This window comes from Protomyctophum bolini, assembly GCF_963924005.1.
Source record: "Protomyctophum bolini genome assembly, chromosome: 15".
Classification (NCBI taxonomy): Eukaryota; Metazoa; Chordata; class Actinopteri; order Myctophiformes; family Myctophidae; genus Protomyctophum; species Protomyctophum bolini.
Genome location: NC_137876.1, coordinates 12,379,073 through 12,398,916, shown reverse-complemented (window position 1 = coordinate 12,398,916; position 19,844 = coordinate 12,379,073). Strand labels below are relative to the sequence as shown.

Genomic DNA, 19,844 nt, shown 5'->3' with positions numbered 1-19,844 from the left:
ATGTGAGTTGGTGGGTGTCATGCTTCCTGATGCCAGCTACGCAGTGAGATGCAGATTGTGACTGTCCATCTCGTGAACTTCCAGACTCATCATTCAGATGAATGGGCAGGTCCTGTTTCATTGGTTTAGCCGCAGTGGTGAAAAAAGTACTTAAATGTTTTACTCAAGTAAAAGTACGAGCAGTAGTAGTAAAAGTACTGGGTGACAAAATGAAACTGAATCCAAGAAAATGCAAAGTTATACATGTCACTGGCATGAGACAGAAACCGGCCCTCCCAACACTCTCCATTGACCAAACATAGAAGTGTGTGAAACAGTAAAGGTTCTGGGGGTCACCATTCAAGCTAACTTGAAATGGGACAGCCAGGTGGACTATCTGTTGACCTCAGACAATAGAAAGCTCACATTCACACACCAATGGTGGAGGAAACCATGCAAGGCACACAGGCACACAGGCACAGGCTGTTTCCCTACTTCCTTCACAGGTGTTACCGATGATACTAATTAAGGCTCTGTTCCATTTAGTGTGCAGTGGTTCTCAAACTCTCATTTCAAGGACTCTCCATGACTGAGAGTGTACAGATGGAACCAAATGGACCCTTATCATAAGGGTCCATTTGGTTCCATTTGTACACTGTCAGAGTTACACACCTGTACGGGGCCATTTAGAACCCACTGGTGTAGCAGAGTGTTTCCAGTGAGCCAACATGCACAATAGCAGAACCCTGATTCTGTTCATTTGACCAGAATCGAACAGAGCCTTCATTAGTATCATCGGTAGCACCTGTGAAGGAAGTAGGGGGTTCCGCATCTTGCTCAAGGACACTTCGACACTAACTCTGGGGGAGCCCGGGATCGAACTGGGAACCTAAGGCTTCCGGTTGCCATGCAGTCACTCTAACCCTGAGCCACTAGGCCGCCCCTGGCATACACTGTGGCAAGTGATAGCTCTTCTTGGGTCTCGTGTCTAACCACAAGGTGGGGGTGTGGACCCAGGAACACATTACAATTGTTCCTATCAGTGGACTCAGTGGTTGAGATATCAAGCCTTGTTTCCATTCTGGACATCACACAATGGTGTTTGGATTACTATTTTTGTGGTATATTACCAGTGGTGGAGAAAGTACTCACATGTTGTACTTGAGTAAAATTATCAATACTGCTAGAAATACTAGTAATAGCTAGAGTATTTCTAGTATTTCTAGCAGTATTGATAATTTTACTCAAGTACAACATGTACTGAAGTACATGTTGAACATGAAGTGAATGTCCGGAATTCAACATTTACGTGAGTAGTATTGGCATCAAAATGTAGAAAGTACTCTTTATGTCTAATTTCAATTTCTTATGTATAAAAATATTTTTAAAATAGCCGATCTACAAGCTCACAATGCGTCATGATGCGACACATTGTGAGCTTGTAGATCTGCTATTTTCAAAATATTGTTATACATTTGAAAACCTTTCTGCATTATGAGTACTTTTGGTACTTTTAAGTACATTTTGATAGTGATACTTTTGTACTTTTTTAATCAAGTACATTTTGAATTCCGGACTTTTTACTTGTAACGGAGTGTTTCTACATTGCAGTATTGATACATTTACTTGCGTAAAAAAAACGTGCCTTTTTTTTTACTTTGCTGTGTTTATTGCTGACCTCACGGTCCACAGAGATCAGCGCTCTCATTAGCGCTACACTTATTCAGCATTTACAAAAGGTCTCAATCTCTGATCCTTTGACCTCCGACCCCCTCGGTTCTCGGGTTACCCCTAATACTACATTAACCCTGACCTTTAGAGCCTGTACTATAATATACTATTATAATATATTTTGAATCTCCTGAAATATTCATTTCCATTAAAAAATATATAAATTTCATCATCATCAATCATTTTAGAAATAAAAATAGTGACAATAGCAGCTCTGTGAGCTTGTGACGTGTTGTTGCAATGCCTAAGCTTACAGATCGGCTATAGTACAAAGCCTAAAATATAAGCAGGAATGCATTGTTTTATTTCTGTGTTCCAGTGCACAAAGCCAAATACACAATTAAATCATTCATCACAATTATGTGTACTGTATGTACAGTATGACAATTAATCGTCAACACGATCGCCGTCCCAATCTCTGACTTACATAAGAGGGGAGAGCAATTATTCTCCTACAGTATGTTAATACTGCCAGACAGAAAAATGGCTCCGGACCTACTTTAATGGGAACATTAAACACAGTAAATAAGTAGAAGGGCACTGGGGAACATTAAACACAGTAAATAAGTAGAAGGGCACTGGGGAGAGCTTTCCTAGAAAGACTTCCCTCCTTTGTGCTGCTAGGTGGCAACGAGTTTGACCAATTGCAATATTTGGATATGGCCGCGTGGTCCCCACAATAACAGAAAGCATCCGTGTCATTTTCGATTTCTTTGGCTATTCAAATATAGCAGATTTACAAGCTCACAGCTCGTCACTTTGTGCCACGTTATGAGCTTGTAGATCTGCTAGTTATGATAACCCATGAAAATCTTTGCAAATCTTTTAACCCATTTAGGATGGGAACCCCTTTTGGGTTTTTTTAACCTTTCAGTCCGGGAACCCCTTTTGGGGTTAAATATATTGGAATAAATATTTGAAAACAGGTCAGAATTTAAAAGGCATTTTTAGAATCGTCCTCAGGTCTAAATTGGTATATATCTTTAAAGCAATTTTTTTGAACTAAAATCTTTGCTTCTGGGGGGGTCCCTGGAACAAAATATTTTGAGATGGTGGGGTCGGTGACTCGATGGCCAAATACATTTGATTGATTGTTTATTTATTTTCGTGTCATGCACACCTTATGCCCAACCCTCATGGGTTTTAAAAGACACCATTTCACAATTGCAATTACAGCATGTTTTATATTACATAATTTATGCATATAAAGCATGTTTATATTAAATAATTCATTATATTACAACTCAGATTTATACAAAGTACTCTGTCTTCTTTCCCAAGCTTGACAGATAAAATCTGTTACAACGAAAGTCCCTTTGGCAAAAATACATATAATTTTGGGGGTCCTTGCCATGAACAAGTTTGAGCACCACTGTTATAGCAATAGCAACATACGTTTTTTCAGAAAACTGATTTAGAAAAGACATTATTTTGTAGAATCGGCCTCAGGTCTTAATGTGTTTTTAAGTGGTTACTGTAAGTGCCTAGCTCAGAGGCACTTCAGCTGCGGCTGCCCTGACAACTTACACCTCATCTGCACAGGCACATTGCAGTATCTGTACGCAAGACACTGTATCCGCTAAGACACTGTACCCGTACACAAGATGTAATGTAACAATAAAGTACAACCTTGAAGGAGCGAGTGTTCCGACAGAGAAAACCTGTGCTGATATGGAGCTTCGGTCATTACGTTTGCGACGTAGCCTGAACCAATGAAATGACCAATAAATAGTAGTGTGTACAGTAGCAGAGGCGATGGCGGTGGTAGATTGTAGGGTTGCAACTATTGATCATTTACCCGATTATTCTCTCGATTATAGTTTTCCGATTAATCGAATAGTTGAGAATCGATTATTTTTGATAAAATTGATTGATTGATTTTTTATTATAATCAATTACATTGATTTGTTTTGATTATCTATTGCACCTCTATAGTACATTGGAATGATTATTACCACAAGCTTGGATCTGGGGACAGCCAGTGGTGGGAAAAGTACTCACAACTGGCATCAAAATGTACTTACCGGTAAAGTACCAAAAGTAAAAGTAGTCATTATGCAGAATGTCTCACTTCAACTTTTGGGTCGCACACACCAAGACTGCATTTCAGTCATTTATTCTTGCATTTTGGACAGGAGACAAACATTTCGGACACTGATGAAGGCTGGACAGCCGAAACGTTTGTCTCCTGTCCAAAATGCAAGAACAAATGACTGAAATGCAGTCTTACCGTTATTTATGTGATATGATTTTAACGGTTAACGCACCTTAAGTCAGAGCGCGGTGGTCACATGAAGAGTTATCATTTCAAGTTTTGTCTTGATGTCTACATAGTGAAAATAGCTGATGTACAAGCTCACATTGTGTCGCATCGCCACACATTGTGAGATTTCAAATGGCCGGAATGTATATAGGGTGGTTAATGTATAGTAACTAAAGTTTTCAAATAAATGTAGTGGAGTAAAAGTACAATATTTGGATCTGAGATGTAGTGGAGTCTACTCCCACCACTGCATTCCTCCTGTATCTAGTGCCGTTTTGAAGCAGATGCCACCATATCCTTCACTATCCACTTTATCCAGTGATACTTAACAGCACAGAGCAGGACTCCACAGCAGCCTGGACGTAAACCCAAGAGGGGACAGCTTACAAAAGAATGGCACCCAAAATAGACGGCAATTTTAAGAATAGCAGGTTTGTTTGGTCTTTTAAAGCCAACCTGCAAGGACTGTCAACTGTATTTTGAATAGTGTGAACAGTCTGCCTCGCTTATGAACTCTGGCGTAGGCACCACAAAATGATAGAGGGGGCCGAGGTTTGTGGCGCTAATTGGTGTTGTTTTGATATCCAAAGGCACGCAGATTGTATAGCCACTGCATCTAATTAGCTCTCTCTATCTACCTCTCTCTCTCATCTTGTTTGCCCACAGCAACTTCTCCAACTACAGAAGCCGGTTCAGCATGCCAGGCCAGACTGAGAGCCTGTGGTACAGGTAGGAAAAAAAGAGACAATGCTGCACTTCTCCAGTGATATGGTATTTGAGCTTTTAGTTATTGGAAGAACACCCTGCATCAAAAGTACAGCCAGACCCATAAAATACTGGCCATTATTTGGCTTCTTTGGTATCGGCAATTATGCAGCCGATGTGTCCCGATTGTGTAAGCATTGCCATCCTTTGTGATGACGTGGTCCACCGGCCAATCCTCCCTGAAGGCAATTTTTTATATAGAATTCTATTTTTGAAAAAACTTCAATCAAATCGAAGTTTTTAAAATGGATTGGTTTCGCATATTGGACAAAACATTGGTCAAAACATCTGTACTCTAGTGGTCAAGGTACTCTCCAAAATCGGGTTCGGAATCGCATATCTCTGGCATCGGTCAGACTCTGAACAAACATTGGTGTGAGCATCAAACAGAGCTAGGTAAAAGAAAGCATTATTGCACCAATGCCCACCCACCTGCAACCCCCCTTTTTAGTATCATGTGAAAGTTTACCATACCTCCCACTGCATTTAAGTAGCAATTAATGAAGCCTGGCTGCCCAGGATAACTGGCAGCAAGGAATAGTGTACCCCCCCCCCCCCCCCCCCCATTAGTCCTTCTATCTCAGCGATGTAGAGACAGTGTACAAAGGAGCTATACATCCAGCGGGTTGACTCATAGCTCACTACAGGAGCTCGTTCTCTCAGGGAGTAAGATAATATCCTGGTTAGACCACAGGCCAGCTGAGCTGCCCACTCTTCAATCCTCGGGCCCGCTCCCAGACAGGCCTGTTGGCTGAGGGCCCCCCTCCCCTCCCCTCCCCTCCTCTCCCTGCCTCTCCTCGCCTTCTATTCTCTTCTCTCCCCTCCTCTCCTGCTCCCCCCCCCCCCTCACATGGAGCAGAATGGCAGGAGGCTGAGGTGCGCTCCATGCCAGAGAGAGAGGGGGGGGGGGGGATCTGAGGTCTTATAACACCTATACCCAAAGAAACGCCAACACGGTACGTGCTGAAATCCTGGGCCCCCCTGATACCTGGCCTCCTGGGGCTCCCCTTAATATACTACTACTTAAACTGACACGTTAAACATAAGGCATGTGCCAATTCCACCGTTTGATGTCCAAGAACACGCAAGTACGAGCCATTTCCTTTAATATAGCAATTTCTAAAATGCAACAATTGCTAAATTGTCTTGCATTTTATCTTAAGTGTATACTAAGCAAGAATATTGACCACTTAAAATAGCATGAATATATCAAAAACAGCATATAAAGTAAGTAGTGTTTAACCACCTTAGCATTCCTATTCGAGGCATGTCACAATAGGCATACTGTAGCAAGCATTCGACAAAAATGGATGTTCATTATTTTGTCAAAAATAGGCGAACATTTGGCGAAAATAACTGCTATTCTCCCTATTTGGCATACGGCGAAGCGATGTATATAGCGTTTAAGTGGTTAACAACAACCAAACAGCCAAAGGATCCGGGAGCTTTCACTCAAGAGCTCACACTCCCATTATCACATTAGAATGTATTTGATAAGCTCCTACTTCTAGCTCGGAAATGTCTTTTAATTAACCGGATAAAAGATAATGTGAGTATTTTAGCCGGATATCTCTGGCGTGTTCCAGGAATCCTGTCCAACTCTCATGGGCCCTTCTGAATCATATAACCCACTGCTGTCTGCACTCACGTTCCCATCCAAATGTTGCACAAATCTTAAGCAAAGTTCCAAAATGGCAATAAAACTAAAATGCAAATCAATGCATGTGAAGTTCTGTTACGTGAATATATGCTGAAGTGGCGCAACAAGGGTTACACAATCAAAAGAGTGTCGGTCAAAAATAAATGAACCGTTGTGGAGATTCTAGGAATCTAACGTTCCTTGAAGAACAACAGCCCTCGGGCAGTGGTGGAAAAAGTACTACATTTACTGCAATCTAGAAATACTCTGGTACAAGTATAAGTCCAGAATTCAACATTCACTCGAGTAAAAGTACAAAAGTACAATGGATCGCGATTTGCGACGCATTGTGAGCTTGTAAATCTGCTATTCAAATGTCCGAAATATATATATATATATATATATATATATATATATATATATATATATATATATATATATAGGAGTGAAGTGGCGAGTGTGCTTTGTAATAATAATCAGATAATCATCTACAAAGTACATAGTAATTAAAGTTTTTAAATAATTGTATTGGAGTAAAAGTACAATATTTGCCTTGGGATGTAGTGGAGTAGAAGTAAAAGTATTGGGAATTGGAAATATATACTCAAGTACAAATACCTCAAATTTCTACTTAAGTACAGTGCATAAGTAAATGTACTTAGTTACTTAATTTCCACCACTGCCCTCAAGTCCAACATGTAGACATCACTGTATTCCATACAGCCTACATATGACTAAAAGAGGGCATGCAAAGTGTTATTAACAGCAAAAGAGGGCTAACATACAGTAGAAACATGTCCCCAAATAATCGGTTTATCACCCTGTGTTGCTTGTTCCTCCTCATCAGTACACAAAACTTTCCACCGTGGCAAAGCATAAGAACCTTTCTGCGATATTGAGCCACATCGTCGTCATTTCTGGTCTGTCCAGTCTGGAACTCTCGAGCGTAAATGGTAAATTAGCATAAAAACAGATGGATGGCAGCCCTCCTTGTTGACCCACACATTCACAGATGATGAACTGCAACAAGCCCATACCTTCAAGGACTTTGCCAACTCACAACATATGCAGAAAACCGTTGCCAGACGATGATTTACAGGCACAACTGTGAGATACATGCAACGTGCTGGTGGTGAATCACTTGATCTGGCCGCGCATCAAAATCTAATTAACACGCTGGTAAAGTTGTTTGGATGCTGCACACACAGGCAGGCGGCGGCTTTACAACCGTGTTTTCCACGGTGTCAAGGAAGGGAAAATGAAGCCTGTGCTTATGGGTATAGAGTATTATGCTGGTCTCCATGCGGGTCATTGCTGTGTGTTATTCTTAATGGTGTGTCCACATTGCACACAGCTGGAACGTCGGGCCTGCCCACATCATCTCCCTCTCCACCGAGGTCTACTTCTACCTCGAGTTCGGCCTGGAGCTCCTCTTCAGGCAGTACGAATGGCTGAAGAAAGACCTGGAGGTGCAGTGCACGCCCACCACCACAGCCAATAGGCTCTATATGCACATACTCCATTTAGGAAATAACTCGTCCTACTTCCGCGCCTCTTCCGACTTGTGAAGAGGTGTTAAGGACCCCCATAACTCTCAGAGTTATGGGGGTCCTTACAGTTTGACAACCACTATACACTAAATGGAACAGAAAGAACCTTAATTAGTATCATCGGTAACACCTGTGAAGGAAGTAGGGAGAGTTTTGCTGTGTGCATATAGAGCCAATAGAGTACCAGAGTCCTCCTGACGTCACTCACTAGTGAAGTATTTTCTCCTTATGGAAAATAAGATGGGTCATCTTAGAATCGTTTCATATAGGAATTGTGGTCCAAAAATAAACAAACTGTCCCGGCGATATCATTTACTCATCAGTCACTCATTTGATAGGGATACAGTCTGTTTCTGGCAAAAAATGTATTAATTCGGCGGCAGTAACATTAGTGTTTTCCCGCTGGCAGTTGATGCTTCATATCCATAAGAGTCAAACCGTTTGACACAAACACAATTCTTATATGCTGTGATATTAAATTCAGAAGGGGGGGGGGGGTGGGGGGACCCATACATTATACGTCAGACTTTGGTGCTCTGTTATAACTCTCTGTTCTTCTCTATGACCTACACATACATACACACTTTATATTTGGCTTTCTATTTCTCCATTTTAATTATTCTTTCTCTGAGTGCACTCCTGCCTCCTTATACCTCTTTCTCCCTCTTTATCTACCTAAATTCACAAGTGTCTCTCTCTCTCTGTCTCTCTCTCGCTCTCTCACACACACACACACAGTTTACTGTCCACTGTTTTGTTAACCGAGCAGTGAGTGTGTATCTTACTGAGAAGACGATGCACGTTGTTTTGTCCCTCCTCTCTGCCAGGAAGCCAACAGGCCAGAGAACCGTGCAGAGCATCCGTGGATCATCACCATGGGACACAGACCCATGTACTGCTCTGACGACGACAAGGACGACTGCACCACGTTTGACTCCTACGTATGTCCTCTGTCTGTCTGTCTGTCTGATCTAAAGATGGTGATACGTTGATATGTATTTGGCTACGGACCCCGTCTGAACCACTGATCTAAAGATGGTGATACATTGATATGTATTTGGCTACGGACCCCGTCTGAACCACTGATCTAAAGATGGTGATACATTGATGGCAAAAATGGTACGGCAAATCTTGCTGGAAATATGTTTTCACTCAATAATAAGAATATGGAATGCAATTAGCCAATGTGTGTCCAAAGTTACTACTGGGCACAAAAATGCTCTCTGTAATTAGCTCATTAGTAATCGGTCATAGTGGCTTCCCGGAACACAACACATAAAATACACGATAAACTGAACATAACCCAGCAACATTTTTTACAATAAACAAATAACAACGACATAAACCCCACAATAAAAACCATACAGTGTGCGTGTACGTGTACGTGTACGCTCGCATGCCCAAAAAATACTGGGAACTCCCTATTCTGTCCACTGCAAACCCCAGGATGTATTTATTTAGCTGTTGAAGTAAATTAGTAAAGTACTTGGCGTGCCTATTCTGAGACAAATATTTGGCTAAAATAGCTGATCTACAAACTCACAAGGTGGATTATAGAGCCCTGGGGACTCAACTAAGTATATGGTTCAAGTATATGGGTTCAAGTAAGTGACTTACTGGGTTCAAGATGTTAACCAAACAGGCCAAATACATAAGCCTAAAAGTTTATAAAATTCCACTGTGTGATTAAATAATATCCTCCTTTAAAGGAGAATTCCATGCTAGAAGGCTTTCTTAACTTTATGTGTAGTTATGTCCACACCAAAGAGGTCCAGGTGTTATTTTGTGCAAAAGTGCATTATTGGCTATTTCCCCTACTATAAGTCCTCAATGGGGGTTGGGTTTTTGTGCTAATTCGCTTAATCGAAATAAGTAGTAAAGTGTGCGGCTTGGGATACTATTTACATTATGAAGAGAGGATATTGATTTTTGAGCGATGGAAATAAGCGAATTAGCACCCCAATGCCCCATTCAATGCAATTCAATTCATTTCATTGAGGGCTTATATTAGGGGAAATAGCCAATAATGCGCTTTTGCACAAAATAACACCTGAACCTCTTTGGTGGGGACGTAACAACTACAAAGAAAGGTAAGAAAGCCTTCTAGCATGGAATTCTCCTTTAACCTCTTGGCTCTTTCAAACAGTTTTGCCAGAGCTTCTTCAACTTTCGGATCGCTCTCGTTGCCAGCAATAATTAACAGAAATAATAGACCGCAGTTCCAAGCCAGCACTGTGGACTATAGTACAACATCCACTGTAGGAGGGTGTGTATGTATATTATTGCAAAGCGCTGTGCTGTTCTATGTGCCGTATTTATCATAATTCATTTAAATATGCTCTAGCGTAGCAACCACACGTGTCTGGCATGTTCAAGTCCACCAGACACGGCGTATACAGTATGAACCGGTGACACTGCTGTATATTACCAGTGTCTGACAGGTGTGGAAACACCCAAGGAGGCAGAGAGGGTCCAGTGAAACTGACGCCATGCACTCACACCCCTGAAGAGTGTAAAGCCTGATTTATAATGGATGATTTATACGCACCAATCTCACAAAATGTCACATTGCAGCACGTTGTGAGTTTGTAGACTAGATTTTAACTGATGTGTGAAGCATAAACCGCTCTCGTGACAACAGACATTTAATGATAAATAATAGCTCTTGTCTTTATAATATGGTAGTAGTTAAGTTAATGTTACAATTTGCCTTCACCAAACTGTGCCGAATGCACGAACGTTTAGCTTTATATTGGCACGTCTGCCTAATTGTAAATCGTAAGTGTAACTCCCGAAGGCGAAGAAGACAAAGTTCCTTTTTGTTTGAACGAAAGTGAAGTCCTGGGCAAAGTATTAACTCTGTTACATAAAGGCATTAGTGGGGATTTGTTTTTCGGGCCGTGGCGCAGGACACATTAATTGCACTTTGGTAGACGGTCTCGCCACTAGGCCCGCGGCCCAGTCGGTCCTGCGCTCGCTGCAACAACCCTTAAAGTCACGTCGACCGGGGCATGCTGCTGTAATCACTGCAATTTGGAGGCAAATAGTTTCCAGTCGGGACCCTATTGCTCTAAGAGCGCTTGGCACCGTCGCCTGGGTGAGGCTGGCACTTAGGCAGGATGGAGCTTCACCAGGATAGGGTTTCCAGAGATTAACGCATTAAAACCGGGAAAGCATCCGTACGTGTCACTTAGATTTGAAGCACTTTAACCATTCTTGTATACTTCAATATATACAAGCTTAATTGTAGATCTGCTATTCTTTAAAAAAAAATCTTGACATTTTGTGCAAATCTTTGAATATATACATTTATTTTTTTAAGCGAACATTTTTAACTCAAATCCTTGCTTCTGGGGGTTCCCCGGAAAACTAAATATTTTTAGTTGGGGCTTCGCGGCCAAATACATATATCATTTTGGAGGTCCTTGACATGAAAAAGTTTGAGAACCACTGATCATCACAGCATATGTTTTTTTCCAAACACTGGATTTAGAAGTCATGTGTAGAATGGGCCTCAGGTAGGGGTGTAACAATATAGTAATGCTATCGAAATATCGATTTGTAAACAGCAAATATCGTATCGTATTGTTTGACTTTGTATCGAATCGCTGTTAAAATGTATCGTTACACCCCTAGCCTCAGGTCTTAATGGGTTAACGCCAGCTCAACACTGTCTCTCTCTCTCTCTCTCTCTGTTCTGTCACTGCAGGTCCGACGGGGTCGTAACGACACCAAACCCCTAGCTCCAGGTCTGGAGGATCTATTCTACACACACGGTAACGATAAGTCTGGACGATCTATTCTAAACATACGGTAATGACGGTCCCTGCTATAGGACACACTGGGACACTACCTAAGTAGACATTTACTTACGTAAACATAAAGGACCCATCTTCAACCTTTTTTAAGTATCAATGCTGCAGTATAGAAATACTGTTACAAGTAACTTCCATAATTCAAAAAGTATTGTCATCAAAATGTACTTAAATTACCAAAAGTACTCATTGTGCAGAATGTCTCATTTCAAGTTCTGAATGAAAGTGCATAATGCCTCTCAATGTGGCGCATTGTGCGCTTGTAGATTGGCTATTGGTATGTACCGGTATGTATGTTAATAATCAAAATCGACAGAGTAACTAGTAACTCAAGTTTTCAAATAAATGTGTAGTAAAAGTACAATATTTGACTCTGAGATGTAGTGGAGTAGAATTGGAAACATTGGAAAAGTACAAATACCTCAAAATACCCCCCCAAAAGCGAGTGACTCCACTACATTTACTGTATAGGAAGGGGACTCTTGGAAAACAAACTTACATTACAAATGAACCACCTAAGCCCTATTTCAAGTATAGTGGAAACAGCAGAAATTGCATAATTTGTACTTTTGAATGCTTAAGTATTTACTGTCGTCTCTGTCGGGTGGGAACCTCATGTCCAAAACTGTTACTTTTCACGATTCAAGTTCAGAAGCATCAAAAGTAGCAGATCTACAAGCAAGAAGTTAGAATACGAAGAAGTTTCTGCCCCGACAGTGACAACGACATCTCTGCTGCATGATGAACTCACAGCCCACGTCCGACCAGCTGTGTGCTCCTAATAGGTGTAAATTTGCATGCTCAGACAGGCGAGGGTTCCAGCGCTCCGAAGGAGCAAATCCAAACACACATCATTTATTACAAAAGCAGGCCCTCGGTCTGGCCGTCGTCCCGACAGCCCTTATCCAAATGTTTTTCCCGTATTACGTTTCTCCAGACCTTTGTTTGTTGCTCCGAATAGTTTTGCCAGTTGGTGTCATGTTTTTTTGGTGGTGGTGGTGGTGCGGGGGAGTGTATTTTAGGTGAGAGTTCTCTCACCTAAAAGCACTCATTGATTGCTGGACAAATCCAAGGGGCGGTTAAAAGATATGAAAAGCGTTGTTGACTTAACCACATAAGTGTCAGTAATTAGTGTTTCTGTCTTGACGATGGTATTAGCACAGTGGCATGTTTTGCTCTTACGTCATACTCTCTGTCGGGGAACTAGGGTTGAGACCATAGTCGTTATCGTTCATCAACAATAAGTTCTCATGTTGCAGATATTTTAATTCATCGTGAAATTGTCCCGTCACACACTGGACCTGAGTTGGCTCTGTACTCCTTCACCCCGTCTTCACCGAATCTCTAAAATAGCCGATCTACAAGCTCATAGATCTTGTATTTTTGCCTAATGTTCTCCCCAGAACATAGATGCTGAGGTGCAACGTGGATTATAAAAAGTGGCATTTTAAGAGCTTTAAGCTTAAAGGACAACTTTAGTTTTTTTCAACCAAGGTTCATGTTTTAGGTTGTTATTAGAGAAAGTAAAAGATGAGTGTTATTTTATTTTTTTCCGTTTTAGGGATTTTAGGGGGCATTCGAGCATGGGGCTAAATATGTATTTTTTTACAAAATGTTATAGTGATTTATTTTGTTATTATTTACTATAGTCCTACTAGCCCCAAAGAAATTACATCTGGTCACAAAAGATAACGGGATCTACTGAATGTGTCAAACTGACACATTAAGCCTATGACACGTGTGGCTTCCCCCAGTAGGCTACCTTCACATTCAGTAGATCCTGTGAACCTCTGTGGCCAGATGTAATTTCTTGGGGTCTAGTAGGACTATAATAAATAATAGAAATACATATTTAGCCCCATGTTCGAATGCCCCCGTCCCCCTGTCAAAAACAGCTAAAATCCATAAAACGAAAGAAAGCAGCAATTGAATTTTTTTTTACATACATCTTTTACTTTCTCTAATAACAACCTAAAACATGAACCTTGGTTGAAAAAAACTAAAGTTGTCCTTTAAGCACATACAGTCAATCACAATTATTTTAGACACAATAATTGTGACATTAAATTGTCATATTATCACCCCATCGCTATTGGCGAGTATGAAGCAATAGGTATGGATGCCGTGTGGTGGCTATATTCAATACAGAATGAAAGTAGTCGTATCGCTGTAAACATGTGTCTTTCACAGGGGTGGACGTGGAGCTGTGGGCACATGAACACACATATGAGAGACTGTGGCCCGTCTACGATGACAAGGTCAGTTTCTTTGTCCATGACTGCTTATTCCACTTTCCCGATCTGATATATATATATTATTTTTTATAGAACACGTTTCGTTTATACCATATAACATCAATAGTACAATATCCAAAATGATATGGATATAATATTGATACTAGGGATGTCCCAATCACGTTTTTTAGCTCCCGATTTCCGATCACACGGGACAACCCTAATTATATCCATGTGTTGTCAGTGTTGGATCAGTCAGAGACTTTCCGTGTTGTCCCTCTAGGTGTACAACGGGAGCACTGAGCAGCCCTATGTGAACCCCAAGGCCCCGGTACACATCATCACAGGCTCCGCTGTAAGTACTCTCACATCAACTCCCCGGTACACATCATCACAGGCTCCGCTGTAAGTACTCTCACATCAACTCCCCGGTACACATCATCACAGGCTCCGCTGTAAGTACTCTCACATCAACTCCCCGGTACACATCATCACAGGCTCCGCTGTAAGTACTCTCACATCAACCAGTCTCCACTCTCACAACGGCACAGTGTTGATTTTGACTAAGCTATAACGACATAACACTATGACTACATATATTGACAATTCCGTCAACGAATGAAAACGAAACAATTTTTTTACAGAATGACTTGTGGAGAAGAGATCCCATAGAACTAAAATACGTCATCATGGGCGCGCGGCGCTAAGTGATTTCAGATCACGGGCCACCGAAAAATCGTTTTAGTCGACTCAACTTTAAGTCGACTAAAATCTTATATTTATTATTTTGTTAAAAATATGACTAAAACTTGACAGAATTGTATTCAAAAGACTATGACTAAAACTAAATCAAAATGTGCTGTCAAAATCTACACTGCTTTCACATGAAGCAGTGACAAACATTGTTGTGCAGGATAGACTCTTTGCAGCAGTTACACTGGACAGGAAGCTACACCTGCTGCATGGGACTCTGTACAGACAATCTTATCCTCACAACATTGTAACTCTGAATGAACTATGGTGAAATCTATTGAATCCTCAGATGCCTGTTTGCAAAATGTTACGTACATTTGATCATTTTAATGTTACTCAAACCTATGTTTCCTTGTTATGTTGTTGGCTTTTCTTTTGCATGTTTTGTTATCGCTGAAACTTGGCGTTGCTTCTATATACTCTTGGCCAGGACGCCCTTCCGTTAAAAGAGATCTTTGTTCTCTGGCGGCGACAAAACCTGATTAGATAAAGGTTAAATACGAATCAAACACTTAAGTACCGCCTCACGACCACCTGCCCCGTTACATTTCCTTGACGTGACCGTCAGCAATGCAGAGCATGCGTCCTCAATCAAGCACATGTGCGTTAGTCGGTGGCGGCGTATCAAAGCAGTGCAGCGGACGCGGCCCACACCACACAGACGCTCGCACAGCCACAGCTGTAAATGTCACACAAGGCCCTGCGGACGAACGGACGGAGCTCATGAGAAGCATGTGGCTGAGCGCTAACAGCTAACAGCAGACGCACTAGACGCCTGCCAATGAATGTCTGTGTTGTTGTCCATGCGGTGGTCAAAAGTACACTCAACCCCCCCAGTATGCTTGTAGAATGTAGATACTCCTGGCCAAATATTACTCAGCTTACAAGTGAAAGCTTCTCAGTCAAAATGTTGTTAAAGTACTGGAGTATTGTTTTGTTTGTTTAATGCTTTAAGTATTCTAAAGTTGAATATTTGTCTTTGTATTTTTTGACTTTCACTCCACTACATTTCAAATATTGAAGCAAAGTGCAGATGCTCCAAAATAATTACTTAATTGTTAGTACTTTGTTGTGGTCACTGCTCCAGGGCTGCAGAGAGAGGACTGACCTCTTCAACCCCAACCCCAAGGAGTGGAGCGCCTTCCGGAGCACCGACTACGGCTACACCCGCATGGACGTGGTCAACTCCACCCACCTCTATCTGGAGCAGGTCTCTGACGACCAGGTGAGCCCCCACAGGCGCACGGAAGCATGCGCATGTTGCGACATATTTGGGCAGCTCTCAGTTCCCAAACGTCTTTATTTCAATGGCCACCCATATCTACACATTTCCATTTGCGCACTGTCAGAGTTACAGACCCGAAAGGGTCCATTTGGAACCCCCATGAGGATCCCTGGGTCCCACAGTTGAGAACCATTGTTTGGTTATAAATACTACATCACTGTTTCCCAAACAATGTGTTCCATTTGTCGGTCAAGGAACCATTTTAAGTAAAAATCCCTTTTGTCCGTTTCCTACATTTTTTGAATTCTTTCGATTTTCAAAAACTAAAAGATCTATCAAAAATGCTGTGAGATTGTAGATCGACTTTTCACTAGCTTGGGTCCCTGAGAAGAAATACAAGTTCTCTTTTTGGGTGTCAAGCTAAAATGATTGGGAACCACTGTTCTCAAAATGAGAAGTCCTGAGTCCAGGTGTGCCTTGGGATTTTGTGGCAACCAAAAGTGTATAATTTGTTTTTAAATGTTCTATAGTTTAAAATCTTTGCTTTAAAAAAAATGTTAAAACATTTTATTAGGCATTCGTAATTCAAAATAAATGTGTGCACTGTGATAAGATCATAACAGCGATAACAGGTATTACAGAGGCTACTTTGCCTGCATATGAAAACAGGTGTGCCTTGACAATTTTGACTTGCACTTGGGCACAATAAAACACTGATATTATAATCGTTCCGCATTTTCTCTCTTCTTTTCTACCCAGCATGGCAAGGTGATCGACAGCATATGGGTGGTGAAAGAAAAGCATGGCATCTCTGCATGGATTTGAAGACTGATTTGAAATGAATCATTTTACCAGAGATTTAACAATTTGCCAAGTAAAACTATGATATAGTTATAAGGTATGGTCATAGTATCTACTTAACAAATCCAAGTACAGTATATCCAAGTATAAGCTATGCACTTTAAAACCTAATTCTGCTGTATGTTTTTGCTGCTATCAGACCAATCATAAGAAACCACTTTCCTCCTGTAATGGACATGATTAGGCCACCCACATTTCCAACACATTTCAGACAGTTCAGAGACTGTCTGAAACTGTCTGTCTATTCTAATTCATGCTGCTGAATTTCCCTCAGGATATTGGCTCATGAAATGACAGCCTCGTGAAATGGAAGCAGACAGCGTTTACAATTCTATTTACAGTTCTCCTTGCACCGGGGGCACCTAGGTGGCCTACTGTAGAGGTGGCATACAGTAGAGGTGGCCTCCAGCGAATACAACCGTCAGTGTTAACTTAAGGCCAATGCATACTACACCAAAACAGGCACAATTTGTTCAGTTCAGCTGGCCCAAAAACTACAATGTGACATCATTCAGAGCTTCGGTTGGGTGGTCTCAGAACTGACTTCAGTTGTTCAGAGCCTCCGAGATGTTGTGACTGACTATCCCCAAACTTTGGCCAGTGTGTATGCTACGCGTTCAAGCCCAGCCAGCTTCAAGTCTGTCAGCAGTGAAGCGTGTGAAAAGCAGCGACAGTTTGGAAGAGACACGAGCCAACATCCAGGAGGTACAAAAACACCTCTGAAATATCTCTCTAATTGACCATTCATAAGCAAAAACTATGGCTATAAAGGGGGCGAAACCCTCATACTGCCGCCAAAGATTCCCCATAGCGGGGCGTTGTGATATCCAGCAGTGCTGGCTGTTAGTGTACACACTGCTTGGCTCGAGCCACAACAGTGCGAGTCACGGTCTGGCTTTCAGAAGACGGAGGTGTTCTGTGAAGGTATGAATTTCCATTTGCCTGTCAGTTGGGTTTGGTTCCCTGCCAGAACAGTTCTGGTGGAGTATGCAGCTACCATAAGAAGGTGGGTGCTGCGCTGGCGAGAGATCATGTCCCTGCCACTGCATGTGACAAGACACTGTTCAATTATCATCGCTCACTATCAAGTTGATAGATTTTACTACATGCCCATGGGTTCTAAGGGTATAAATGATTATTTATCATGGTAGGGAGGGGGGACATTATGTGAACAAAGTGCAAAGTGCACTACGCTCTGCTGGTAAAACTCTGCTGGTAAAACACCTGACACGCTCTGCTGGTGTCAGGTGAAAAGAAGCACTGGTGAGTTCATCGTGTGTTTGGGAGGAGACGTGGTTGTCTACTGTTTTTACTGAAAGAAATCATTGAATGTTGTTTTTAATTCGTGATTTATAATTTTTTTGCTTTTTTGGGAATGTTTTTTGAAAATGTTTTGAAATAATAGTAATTAAAAACAAAATGTAGGAAACCAAAAATAACCTGTACTGTAGCTCAATATCCTGTGTTACTTTGAAGTCTTTGATTAAGTGATGGGCCTGTTTTGCATTTTGTCTTAAATATATTCAAGTTGTCTTTTTTTTAATCTTCAGAACAAATCTTCATTCATTCTCAGTCCAGACCGCTGCAATTTCTTACAACTGCAGGTTGCAAGTTGTGACTATAGTTGCTTTGGTATGGACTGGGCTTTTACTTTGGTACGTAAAGTATATTTTGATTCCAACACACTTTGTACTTTTGCTCGAGTCAAATTATGAATAATAAAAGGTAATTTCTACAATGTGGTATTTCTACTTTTAGTATTGTCCAGCCTTACAGCTACCGGGGGAGGGGGGGGGGGTGTGGGGACAAACCCACAGACTCACTTTATGGAACGGCGGGGAGGACTGTGGCTTGGACGGATGCTGAGGTATTAGAACGCATTGTTCCCTGAGGAGAGCTGCTCGCTCCGTGACTCAACGCCGCTATGGTGATATTAATTCTTAATAGCTGTATATTTTAGCAGCCATGGCAGCAGCGCTGATGAAGTTTGGCAGACAGAAGTGTAGTGTCTGCCTTCCTCAGTAGTACAGCTATAAACGCCAAAGTCTAATCATCATTGCGCCTAATCCTGTTGTCTTAGAGAAGTATATACAAAATCAGCAACTTCATAACAATCCATTCATGCCGGGGTTTTTTTTTATCCTGAAAAGTAACAGTTTTGGACATACAGAATCTCTGTATGAGGTTTCCACCCGACAGAGACGATATACAAAATCAGCTACTTCATAACAATGCAGTCATGAGCTAAGCTACTGTATACAGCTTGATCTACACCTATTTTACCCAAAGCCGTGTAAATTAACATGAGTGCAGGCATGGTTAGGGCCCCCTAAATGGAAATGGAACCATTTGGCTTGTAGCGCCATGCTCTGTCTGTACATTGAGCAACACAAGACAACTGGAAAAAAAGCTGAGATTTATGGGTCTATGATGCGGTCGCTACATGTATTCCCTGCCAAGTGGATGAATAATAAGTACAGAATCAGAATACGCCAATACGGTAGTCACTCGTGATGTCTTTACTTTGTATGGGCACATATCACACTCACATGCCTTTGGCTGGCTTCCCTACTGGTAAAGCTGCAGTCCAGAAGTCATATACTGTACACCCCTAATATTAAATCAGTGATTCTCAACCGTTTTAACTACAAGGCCAGCCTGATACATTTTTTTAAATCTCTGAGATCCCAGTCTACACTGCATAATCACAAGTGTTATTTTAACTCTGAGAGCATACCAATGGAACCAAATGGCACGGGTCCATTTGGTTCCATTTGGGTCCATTTCCATTTGGGTCCACATTTGTATGCTCAAGTTACACACACTTAACTTCTAAAAAGGATCCCTGGACTGGACCCCATGTTGAGTTTGTATTAACTGGGAGGGGGGTCAGTTTGCTCTCATTTTGTCCTTTTTTCTCCTCCGTGAGTTGACCAATCAATCATAACTTGCACATGGGCATTGACTATAATTGACATAATACAGGGAATAAGGAAGCCGATATATGTCAATGTCTTGGTTTTATTGGT

The 19,844-nt window shown here is 41.5% G+C and overlaps 2 protein-coding genes across 3 annotated transcripts in view; one reads left to right on the top strand and one right to left on the bottom strand.

The window, feature by feature from the left end:
• Positions 1-18,516, top strand: part of acp7 (acid phosphatase 7, tartrate resistant (putative)) — a 32,139-nt gene extending 13,623 nt beyond the window's left edge. For both annotated transcript variants that reach the window (XM_080784574.1, XM_080784575.1), the window contains exons 7-14: positions 4,640-4,702; positions 7,732-7,846; positions 8,755-8,868; positions 11,637-11,703; positions 13,933-14,000; positions 14,260-14,331; positions 15,817-15,954; positions 16,714-18,516. In XM_080784574.1, the coding sequence (XP_080640700.1) occupies positions 4,640-4,702; positions 7,732-7,846; positions 8,755-8,868; positions 11,637-11,703; positions 13,933-14,000; positions 14,260-14,331; positions 15,817-15,954; positions 16,714-16,779 (703 nt within the window). In that variant the 3' untranslated portion in view covers positions 16,780-18,516. The remainder of the gene's footprint in view (positions 1-4,639; positions 4,703-7,731; positions 7,847-8,754; positions 8,869-11,636; positions 11,704-13,932; positions 14,001-14,259; positions 14,332-15,816; positions 15,955-16,713) is intronic.
• The window catches only part of LOC308329989 (KATNB1-like protein 1), an 88,416-nt gene that overhangs the window by 18,291 nt on the left and 50,281 nt on the right, over positions 1-19,844 (bottom strand). The window lies entirely within an intron of this gene.